This window comes from Symphodus melops (genome assembly GCF_947650265.1).
Source record: "Symphodus melops genome assembly, chromosome: 5".
NCBI classification, from domain to species: domain Eukaryota; kingdom Metazoa; phylum Chordata; class Actinopteri; order Labriformes; family Labridae; genus Symphodus; species Symphodus melops.
This window is the reverse complement of record NC_136695.1, coordinates 298664-309804: the sequence shown is the minus strand read 5'-3', so window position 1 is coordinate 309804 and position 11141 is coordinate 298664. Positions and strand designations below refer to the sequence as shown.

The 11141-nt window shown below is 46.5% G+C and overlaps 1 protein-coding gene across 1 annotated transcript; it reads right to left on the bottom strand.

Moving 5' to 3' along the window:
• Positions 1 to 1196: 1196 nt before the first annotated feature.
• On the bottom strand, positions 1197 to 10699 carry LOC306824788 (uncharacterized protein). The gene is made up of 5 exons (XM_079345138.1): positions 10616 to 10699; positions 7127 to 7202; positions 6896 to 6958; positions 6754 to 6823; positions 1197 to 2266 (listed from the first exon to the last, which is right to left on the bottom strand). The coding sequence occupies exons 1-5, from the start codon at positions 10669 to 10671 to the stop codon at positions 2184 to 2186; spliced, it is 348 nt and encodes a 115-aa protein (XP_079201264.1). The 5' UTR covers positions 10672 to 10699; the 3' UTR covers positions 1197 to 2183.
• Between the last annotated feature and the right edge of the window lie 442 nt (positions 10700 to 11141).

The following is an 11141-nucleotide window of genomic DNA, read 5'->3' as shown; positions in this document are numbered from 1 at the left end:
GTGGGGACTTGGAGATGTGGGGACTTGGAGATGTGGGGACTTGGAGATGTGAGGACTTGGAGATGTGGGGACTTGGAGATGTGAGGACTTGGAGATGTGAGGACTTGGAGATGTGGGGACTTGGAGATGCTCCTGGCCCTCCAACATGTTGAGGTGTACGTTGAGTCCTGCCCTGTAAATGTCTACAGCGACCAGAACCCGCTTGTTTTTCTAAACCAGTAACCAGCGCCTGATGCGTTGGGCCCTCTTGGCCAATCAGCCGATCCCGTGAGTATCTCCTGATGCATCTGGAGTTACGTGAACTCTGAATGGGGGGTGGGGGTTCATTGTGTGTGTGTTGCAGGTTTGCGTTGGAGGTGGCGTGCAGCGTGTTCCAATCAGGGTGGGAGATATAACGGAGGAGTCGGTGGAGCTGTGCGGGCTGCTGTGCTTCCTGTTTTCTCGCCGTCGGTGGTCCTGTGTGTCGGGATCTTCCGTTTAGTTTTTCTGTGTTGATTGGCGTCCGTCATTGAGCAGATTGTTTTGTTTGTTTGTTAATAAATAAGTTTGTTTATAATCCTAACTGGCGCTGTATCTTTTCCCTCCCGGTTTGTATGATTTAATTAATAGTTTGTTGCGTCTGGGCGCCCGAGACAGCCCGGAGCGTAACACACGGTAATTCCAAAAAGCACCACAGGTGGCGCTGGTGTGTTCTGATTGAAAGTCAAAAGTCAAAAATCAATATGCAGATTGTCTCCACATGTCTCCTCTCACAGATCCTTAGTTTTCCTGAACGCTCCGATACGGGTCGGATGAGCGAGTCACTTTGAAGTGCAATATTCGTCACCTATGCTCTTCATGTTGCCTTTTCATAGATTGCAGCCGCAATGAATTGTGGGTCGGCACTTTCTTACCTCCTTTGGTAAAGGATGCTCCGGTGTTTCCTAAAGGAAGCATGGAGCCTCCTCACTGCTTCCTGGGTTAAAGGAAGAAAGGAGGGACGACCTGAACCTAAGACCTCTTAATGTGGGTGTGGCTAAGTTTGTTTGACTGACAGCTCCACTGGCCTGTTGGAGGACTTGATGACCTTTAATCAAACTTGTTGATACTTAGGGGTATGACATCATCAATACGTCCACCTTTTTTTTAAGCTGTCCAGGTCAGCACACCTGTAAGGATGAACAGAAGCTTTAAGAACAGAAGACAAGGAATCAGGATGGATCGACAAACCAGTGATGGTGCTTTTATTTTATAAAATCTGCTCTATCTTATGATTTATTGCAAAATGCTATGACATCAGCACAGTGATGACATCAGCACAGTGATGTCATCAGCACAGTGATGACATCAGCACAGTGATGTCATCAGCACAGTGATGTCATCAGCATAGTGATGTCATCAGCACAGTGATGTCATCAGCACAGTCATCAGCACAGTGATGTCATCAGCACAGTGATGTCATCAGCACAGTGATGACATCAGCACAGTGATGTCATCAGCACAGTGATGTCATCAGCACAGTGATGTCATCAGCACAGTCATCAGCACAGTGATGTCATCAGCACAGTGATGACATCACTGTGTGGTTTTAGGACAAAAACATTGTTGCACTTTATTTGTTCATGGCATCATGTAACAGTCATAAGATGCAAATTAATGGGGGTGTGTCTCTGGGTTGTGATTGGCCTGTAGTCTGCCATGTGTGGCAGTGGAATGCCTTGCTATGATTGGCCACTATAAACCACACCCCCTACAAAAGAAATAACTGATTGGCTAAGAGGCTCTAATCAATGAAGCTTGCAGACAAACCGATCAAACACTCATTGTTAGTCGTTAATTAACGAAGGAATGGCTGTAAGTCGCTGTTAAACTCCCTTATACAAAAAAAAACATCCTGCACCTCCTCCATAAAATACTGAGGAGGGGGATGGCACTATTAGTGGGGGGGGGGGGGGGGGGGGGGGGGGGGTTAATCAAACAACACTCCAAATCCAGAGGAGCAGGAATCATTAAGAAAAGAGAAGGAAATAAAGAAGCACTGGGGGAATTAACACTCAACCCTGATCACCCCAAACCCCGAGCACGAGAGGGGAGGAGGTCAAAGAAAGCAAGAGGTTCAACTGGAGCAGGACGAGGAATGTTTGGCCACCAAGTCCCTGACACCAGTCAGGATGCGGAGGGGGGAACCAGAGAGGGGAGGAGGTTCAGCAGGAATTCAGCTCCTCCATGGTCTGATTCAAAGTTGCCTGCAGCTCCATGTTGGCGTTTCTGGTTGAAGTCAAAGAATCTGCAAAAAGAAACAGATACAGGAGAAAATCAATAAACAATCAACTAGTCAATCAGCTAGTCCTGCCTTCAATCAACTAGTCCTGCCTTCAATCAGCTAGTCCTGCCTTCAATCAACTAGTCCTGCCTTCAATCAGCTAGTCCTGCCTTCAATCAACTAGTCCTGCCTTCAATCAGCTAGTCCAGCCTTCAATCAGCTAGTCCAGCCTCCAATCAACTAGTCCAGCCTTCAATCAGCTAGTCCAGCCTCCAATCAACTAGTCCTGCCTCCAATCAGCTAGTCCAGCCTCCAATCAACTAGTCCAGCCTCCAATCAACTAGTCCTGCCTCCAATCAGCTAGTCCAGCCTTCAATCAACTAGTCCAGCCTTCAATCAGCTAGTCCTGCCTTCAATCAACTAGTCCAGCCTTCAATCAGCTAGTCCAGCCTCCAATCAACTAGTCCAGCCTCCAATCAACTAGTCCAGCCTTCAATCAGCTAGTCCAGCCTTCAATCAACTAGTCCAGCCTTCAATCAGCTAGTCCTGCCTTCAATCAGCTAGTCCTGCCTTCAATCAACTAGTCCAGTCTTCAATCAACTAGTCCTGCCTCCAATCAGCTAGTCCAGCCTTCAATCAACTAGTCCAGCCTTCAATCAGCTAGTCCTGCCTTCAATCAACTAGTCCAGCCTTCAATCAGCTAGTCCAGCCTCCAATCAACTAGTCCAGCCTCCAATCAACTAGTCCTGCCTTCAATCAACTAGTCCTGCCTTCAATCAACTAGTCCTGCCTTCAATCAACTAGTCCAGCCTTCAATCAACTAGTCCAGCCTTCAATCAACTAGTCCAGCTTCCAATCAACTAGTCCAGCCTTCAATCAACTAGTCCAGCCTTCAATCAACTAGTCCTGCCTTCAATCAACTAGTCCTGCCTTCAATCAACTAGTCAATCAACTAGTCCTGCCTTCAATCAACTAGTCCAGCCTCCAATCAACTAGTCCAGCCTCCAATCAACTAGTCCAGCCTCCAATCAACTAGTCAATCAACTAGTCCAGCCTTCAATCAACTAGTCCAGCCTCCAATCAACTAGTCCAGCCTTCAATCAACTAGGCCTGCCTCCAATCAACTAGTCCAGCCTTCAATCAACTAGTCCAGCCTCCAATCAACTAGTCCAGCCTCCAATCAGCTAGTCCAGCCTCCAATCAACTAGTCCAGCCTCCAATCAACTAGTCCAGCCTTCAATCAACTAGTCCAGCCTCCAATCAACTAGTCCAGCCTCCAATCAACTAGTCCAGCCTCCAATCAACTAGTCCAGCCTCCAATCAACTAGTCCAGCCTTCAATCAACTAGGCCTGCCTCCAATCAACTAGTCCAGCCTCCAATCAACTAGTCCAGCCTTCAATCAACTAGTCCAGCCTTCAATCAACTAGTCCAGCCTCCAATCAACTAGTCCAGCCTTCAATCAGCTAGTCCAGCCTCCAATCAACTAGTCCTGCCTTCAATCAACTAGTCCAGCCTCCAATCAACTAGTCCTGCCTTCAATCAACTAGTCCTGCCTTCAATCAACTAGTCCTGCCTTCAATCAACTAGTCCTGCCTTCAATCAACTAGTCAATCAACTAGTCCAGTCTTCAATCAACTAGTCCTGCCTCCAATCAACTAGTCCTGCCTCCAATCAACTAGTCAATCAACTAGTCCTGCCTCCAATCAACTAGTCCTGCCTCCAATCAACTAGTCAATCAACTAGTCCAGCCTTCAATCAACTAGTCAATCAACTAGTCCTGCCTTCAATCAACTAGTCCTGCCTCCAATCAACTAGTCCTGCCTCCAATCAACTAGTCCTGCCTTCAATCAACTAGTCCTGCCTCCAATCAACTAGTCCTGCCTTCAATCAACTAGTCCTGCCTCCAATCAACTAGTCCAGCCTCCAATCAACTAGTCCTGCCTCCAATCAACTAGTCCTGCCTTCAATCAACTAGTCCTGCCTTCAATCAACTAGTCCTGCCTTCAATCAACTAGTCCTGCCTCCAATCAACTAGTCCTGCCTTCAATCAACTAGTCCTGCCTTCAATCAACTAGTCCTGCCTCCAATCAACTAGTCCTGCCTTCAATCAACTAGTCCAGCCTTCAATCAACTAGTCCTGCCTTCAATCAACTAGTCCTGCCTTCAATCAACTAGTCCAGCCTTCAATCAACTAGTCCAGCCTTCAATCAACTAGTCCAGCCTTCAATCAACTAGTCCAGCCTTCAATCAGCTAGTCCTGAACTCAATCAGCTAGTCCTGAACTCAATCAGCTAGTCCTGAACTCAATCAGCTAGTCCTGAACTCAATCAACTAGTCCTGCCCTGTGACAAAGGATCCTGCTCTTCAAAAACACATCAGCATCTAATAAACAAGTCCTGCTCAACCACCAACCAGATGTTACGAGATATCTCTTATCGGACTAGGCTCAACAAAAGGGCCCCGCTGGAGTTTTCGGGCCTGTTCACAAACACCATCTGTTCTGACTTAAATCAACATTTTACGACTCTCTACCCCTGTTTTCCGACACGGCAATCTGTCACAGACGCTCACCACTTTCCATCTTAAAGAACCTTCTCACCTTGTGGATTTTAAAGGACAACATCATCAAAGACTCCAATACACAACCCCTGGCTGAACCCTGGCTGAAACCAGTTCCTCCTCTTGGGTTATAAATTTAAATGACTCTAAGATAACACCTTCACCTGATTTACATGACCCACTCTAACACCACAGGAATTCCTGACTTTTGGTTGAACCCCATAAAATGAAAGGGACCAGATGTTTTCATGATTCAAATGTATATCAACTAACATGTATTTTCCATTTTTAGGTCGAGAATCTTTCTACACACATGTCTATAAACGTCCTCGTCCAAACCGGATTCAAAACTGATAATCTACCGTAAAGTTACAAAAGAATCATGTTAATGTACAATCTCCCTGCTGCAACTCAAGGATTCTCATGGACCTCTACCGCCATCTAGCGGTTCCTTTAAGTCAATGTCTTAGTCAATAAACAGTACCTTAATCTTGTTCGTTTAAATGTTGCATTCATGATTAATATAATGTTCCTTTTCAGTTTAATGTCTGTATATGTTATTTCATTGTTTATTGGAACTATCAATGGAAGTTGGCGAACTCTACATATGTCACAATTCAATGATAGTCCGTGTTTGGATTCATTCATTTAAAGGTTATAACGATACATTGTTACTTTGATCTAAAAATAGTAGTAAAACTCCAGTATGGTGTAGTGTTAAATGGCTAATTCAGATTTTATTAACTTCTAACGAAGTTATGAGTTTTTGTTTTTTTGACTCGTCCCTCCCCTAAAGACTCGCGTCAGCGGAGAGGCGTGTATCATCTTAGGTGCTTTTTAAACTGAAACGTGCACGTCACTCGCCCCTTCTTTTGTACTCCCTGCTCTCTTACCTGTTGGATCCTTCACGTATTTTTCCTTGTTTTATACTCCGTCGGAACTTTGTAGCCAGGACGGAACTTTGAAAACAGCATTTTTCTTCTGTTTTCTCACTTTAATTTTTCGAGTTATAATTTTTATTTTAAGGACTTGAACGCTTCCAGTTTTTCCTCAATATTCACCAGCTAAGAAACATTCTATCGATGCTCGGGAAAGAGCAATTTAATAGAATTGTTTTTATCGATTTTTGGATTTTTTCCTGTTCTTCAAAAAGTGAATGATAGCTTATCGTCAAACTTTGGACAATATCCTGAGTTCCGTGGGACAGAGTGGACGCACCGGCACATTTCTTAGGACCCGTTAACAACAGAACACGACCAGAATTACTGTGGTAATTCAGGACTGCAGTGATCGGAGACGGAACTTCCAGTACCCGTTTTCTTACTCCAGTACCAACTCGGCGAGTTCGTTGGGCCTGCAACAAGTAAGACGCTCTACAGCTTGTTGTCAATACAGAGAAATGCGTGTCATGCGTGCTCACGATTAAGTCCCACTCTCACTTCAGCTTAATATAATTCCAACTTCCCTTTTTTTTCTCTTTTTGCCGTTCAATAATTTTATCCGAATTTAATCAATAATCTGGTTAGACAGACGTTAAACACTGTGCCATGCTGGATTAGTTAAAGTAGTACCTGTCATCTCTGGGTGTTCTGCATATCTGACGCATTTGGTATCGTTCCGTTAGTCTGTTTTCTTTGTTCATTATTATTCATTAAAGTAATCACGTATAAAATCCAGAAGTGTGTTCGTATTGATTATTGGTGGTTGAACGTTTTGTGTAACTCCTGACTTAGATTTGAGACTGATTAAAATAATAAATACATACATTTATCGATTTTTCATAACCAATAATTTTATTGATTTCATAATTAATAAAAGCTGTTCCTGGTGAGCCAGGTGGTGCCCTTCTTCTTACGAGGTGTGTTAATCTATTTAACACGTAATATTAATGATATTTTCCACAACACAGAAGACAGGACTCATTCATGTTGATTGTTTTTGCTGATCTTACCTTCCAGGTCATCGACGGTTTTCTCCAGTTTCACCACGGAGCGCTCTGCAGTCTCTGCTCTGGACTCCGCCTGAAACAGGAAGTCCACAGGTGACAAACAGAAAGTGATGTGTGAGTAACATGAGTAAAGGTATTGTCTTACCTCCTTCAGTTTGCTGCTCAGGTTCTTTATCTCCTCTTCGTATCTGTCCTCCTTCAACGAATACTAAGAGAGATAGACAGCCAATTAGAGAAGCAGGGTTACTGATCAGCCAGTCAGATACCCGGACATGTCCTTGGGTGTCAGTCACCTGATTGATAATATTGCACCTGCTTCTGGTGCAGTTTCTCCTCCCTGATCAACAGGTGAAAATATTAAGTCCTCCCCTCCTACCTTCTCTGCCTGGGCCTCCAGAGACTTTGAACTAGTGAAGACATTTTTCAGCTCCTCCTCCATCGCTCGACTCTTACTGCACAGACAGAGGCACAGGTTGTCAGACAGGTGTGCTGAGTCATGGTGTCTCAGTCAGACAAGCACGTTGATATGTTGGAGTGTAGTTTCATTAAACCCCTGAGGGTAAATTCTAATTTCCAGTCTAATAGAGACATGCTTCACACACACACACACACACACACACACACACACACACACACACACACACACACACACACACACACACACACACACACACACACACACACACACACACACACACACACACACACACACACACACACACACACACACACACACACACACACACACACACACACACACACGCCTTCTTGGAGTCCCTGGGAGGGGTGCTGGACAGGGCTCAGACTGGGGACTCCATTGGGGGACTTCAATGCTCACGTGGGCAACGACAGTGAGATCTGGAGGGGGGTGATTGGGATGAACGGCGTGTAGTGAGGGTCTGCTGGGAACGTCTGGCTGAACCCTCTGTTAGCGAGGTCTTCTACTCCCACCTCCGGACGAGCTTTTCACAGATCCCGGGGGGAAGCTGGGTGCATCGAGTCCGAGTGGACCATGTTCTCCACCTCCATTGTCAAAGCAGCTGCTCTGAGCTGTGGTCGCAGGGTCTCTGGTGCCTGTCGTGGCAGCAACCCGGTGGTGGACACCGGAAGTAAGGGAGGCTGTCAAGCTGAAGAAGGAGTCCTATCGGGCGTTGCCTAGGACTCCTGAAGCAGATGACAGTACTGGCAGTTCTGGTGTGACACAGCCCAGGCTGTTGTGGAGGCAAAAACGTGAGCCTGGGAGGAGTTCGGGGAGGCCATGGAGGAGGACTTTCGAATAGCCTCGAGGAAATTCTTGCAAACCGTCCATCGCCTCAGGAGGGGGATCCCCATCTGAGAGTATGGGGTCCAGGACTTCCCGGTGCACGTTGGCCTCTGGAAGGGCTGCCTTTTGTTACAGGTTCTGTTCATATCTTTTATGGACAGAATTTGTAGGTGCAGCCAGGGGCCAGATCTTGCTCTGCTGAGGATGATGTGGTCTCGTTGGTTCCATTGAACATGGTCCTCCGGCGCACCCTGGGGTGGTTCTCTGCCGAGTGCGAGGCGGCTGCAGCACGTCTAAATCAGAGACCATGGTTCTTAATCGGAAAAAGGTGGCTTGCCCTGTCCAGGTCAGTGGTGCTGCACGGGTCCGTCGTGGTGAATAAAGAACGAACCTCCGAAAGGGTCGGTCGATCTTCGTTCCTACCCTCACCTATGGAAAGAACAAGATCCCGGATACAAGCAGCTGAAATGGGCTTCCTCCGTAGGGTGGCTGGGCGATAGGATGAGGAGCTCAGAGTAGAGCAGCTACTCTTTCACATCAAGATCATCAAGGACGCCTTCCTAGGGAGGTGGTCCAGGCATGTCCCTCTGGGTAGACCCAGGACACACTGGAGAGACTATGTCTCTCAGCTGGCCTGAGAACACCTCGGAGTCCCATCGGAAAAGCTGCAGGAAGTGTAAGGGGCGAGGGAAGTCTGGGTGTCTCTGCCCCGACGACCTGGCCCCGAATAAGGAGCAGAAAATGGATGAATGGTGTCTAATAATAAACTGCAGTGTCAATTCTGGTCTCCACACACACACACACACACACACACACACACACACAGGCTGAAACACACACACACACACACACACACAGGCTGAAACACACACACACACACACACACACACACACACACACACACACACACACACAGGCTGAAACACAGACACACACACACACACAGGCTGAAACACACACACACACACACACACACACACACACACGCTGAAACACACACACACACACACACACACACACACACACAGGCTGAAACACAGACACACACACACACACAGGCTGAAACACACACACACACACACACACACACACACACACACACACACACACACACACACACACACACACACACACACACACACACACACACACACACACACACACACAGGCTGAAACACACACACACACAGGCTGAAACACAGACACACACACACACACACACACACACACACACACACTCTACAGGACCTGTAGACATGCATTAAGTGAGAGAGGGCAGAGCTGTTGTGAGATTCTGTGCATTGCTCAACAGCATCTAGGAAGTACTTGTAAAGTGACCTGGAACCTCTCCAGCTACTGTACTTTGGTCTGCACCAGGACTTGAACCTGCAACCCTCTTGCCCAAGTCTTTACAGACTGAGCTACTGCCGCCCTTGTTGTGTAGGTTGTGTGTTTTCGTAGTTTGTCAGTCATGACGTTTAGAGTCAGCAGCAGGTAAAGCCATGCAGAGTGCAACAGGAGGAGGAGCTGAAGCAGCAGCTGAAGGTCAGAGGCCAGATGAGGCAGGAGGAGTTCTGATTGATTGACAGAAGGTTGGAGGTCAGGTGACCCTCAGTACCTTGTCCTCAGATGCCTGCAGGCTCTTCAGTGATTGGTCGAAACTTCTCAACTGCTCCTCCAACCTTCGAACCTTACTGTTAGACACATGGACAGACAGACATTTGGACAGACAGGAGGACCGACAGGAAGCAGAATGTGCAGCAGCAGCAACATGTTTCCATGGTAACAGACAGGAAGAGAAAGATGGTGACAGAAGGATTAGCTCTGTGAGTGAAGGAGTGTGACATCAAGATTAGGTCATCAATATCACATCTATTGTTCCTCATTAATGACCTAGACTGTGGCAGCCCAGCATGGTCGAGTTATGGCGCCGCTCACATAAAAATGTTCTACGGTATTGAAAGTATTTTTTTATTTTTGGCCTTCATTATAGAGGGAGGAAAGTGGACATAGGCGGAAGTCAGGGAGAGAGAGTGGGGAGAGACATGCGGGAAATGGGCCACAGGCTGGGCGCGAACCCGGGCCGCCCGCAATGAGGACCACAGCCTCCATATAAGGCAACGCACGCACTGCCGCTGCGCCACCAATGACCCCCACTGAATTTTTTAAACTGTTCATAATATAAAAGATCTTTTGCAATGTGTTGCAGTTGACGCACCAAAAGCATCTGTCACCCAGTTTCCCCACAACATGCGTGTATTCACACACTGAATCTGCCGAGCTGCTTAACAAGCTTTAGTAAAGTAAATGAACAATATTACTATTGTTTAAGTCTCATCGTAGACCATCAGTAACCTCAGCAAGATAACATGGGCTGACATACCCACAGTGAAGGACAACACACTCCACTCCAGCTAACAGTAATGTCTGTCTCTACCCGTCTGCCCCTCGACCTGTTTTTAGGTCCTCTTTATGTCAGCAATAAGCAGCTTCATGCTGGAAGAAGCAGCAGCCATGCACTGGAATGTGTGTGTGTGTGTGTGTGTGTGTGTGTGTGTGTGTGTGTGTGTGTGTGTGTGTGTGTGTGTGCGTGTTGTGTACCTCTCTGAATGCTCAGCTCTCTCTTCAGCTCGTTCCAGATCTCCCTCCGACATCATCAATTTACGAGCCACCTGAAAAATGCACAAAAAATAACACAGGTTGATTTAATGTGATGACTTATCAAGCAGAGCGTCATGAGGTGGTTCAGAGGGTTAGGGTTAGAGGTGTGTACAGTGTGTAATGGTGTGTACAGTGTGTAGTGTGTGTACAGTGTGTAATGTTGTGTACAGTGTGTAATGGTGTGTACAGTGTGTAATGGTGTGTACAGTGTGTAATGTTGTGTACAGTGTGTAATGGTGTGTACAGTGTGTAATGTTGTGTACAGTGTGTAATGGTGTGTACAGTGTGTAATGTGTGTACAGTGTGTAATGGTGTGTACAGTGTGTAATGTTGTGTACAGTGTGTAGTGTGTGTACAGTGTGTAGTGTGTGTACAGTGTGTAATGGTGTGTACAGTGTGTAATGGTGTGTACAGTGTGTAATGTGTACAGTGTGTAATGGTGTGTACAGTGTGTAATGTGTACAGT

What these genes read in the sequence shown, in the direction of transcription:
- LOC306824788 (XM_079345138.1), bottom strand. Translation starts at nt 10,671, where the DNA reads ATGATGTCGGAGGGAGATCTGGAACGAGCTGAAGAGAGAGCTGAGCAT. An exon ending in TGGAGGCCCAGGCAGAGAAG is followed by an intron (nt 6,959 to 7,126) that starts GTAGGAGGGGAG and finishes TATCTCTCTTAG; the next exon opens with TATTCGTTGAAGGAGGACAG. An exon ending in AACCGTCGATGACCTGGAAG is followed by an intron (nt 2,267 to 6,753) that starts GTAAGATCAGCA and finishes TTCTTTTTGCAG; the next exon opens with ATTCTTTGACTTCAACCAGA.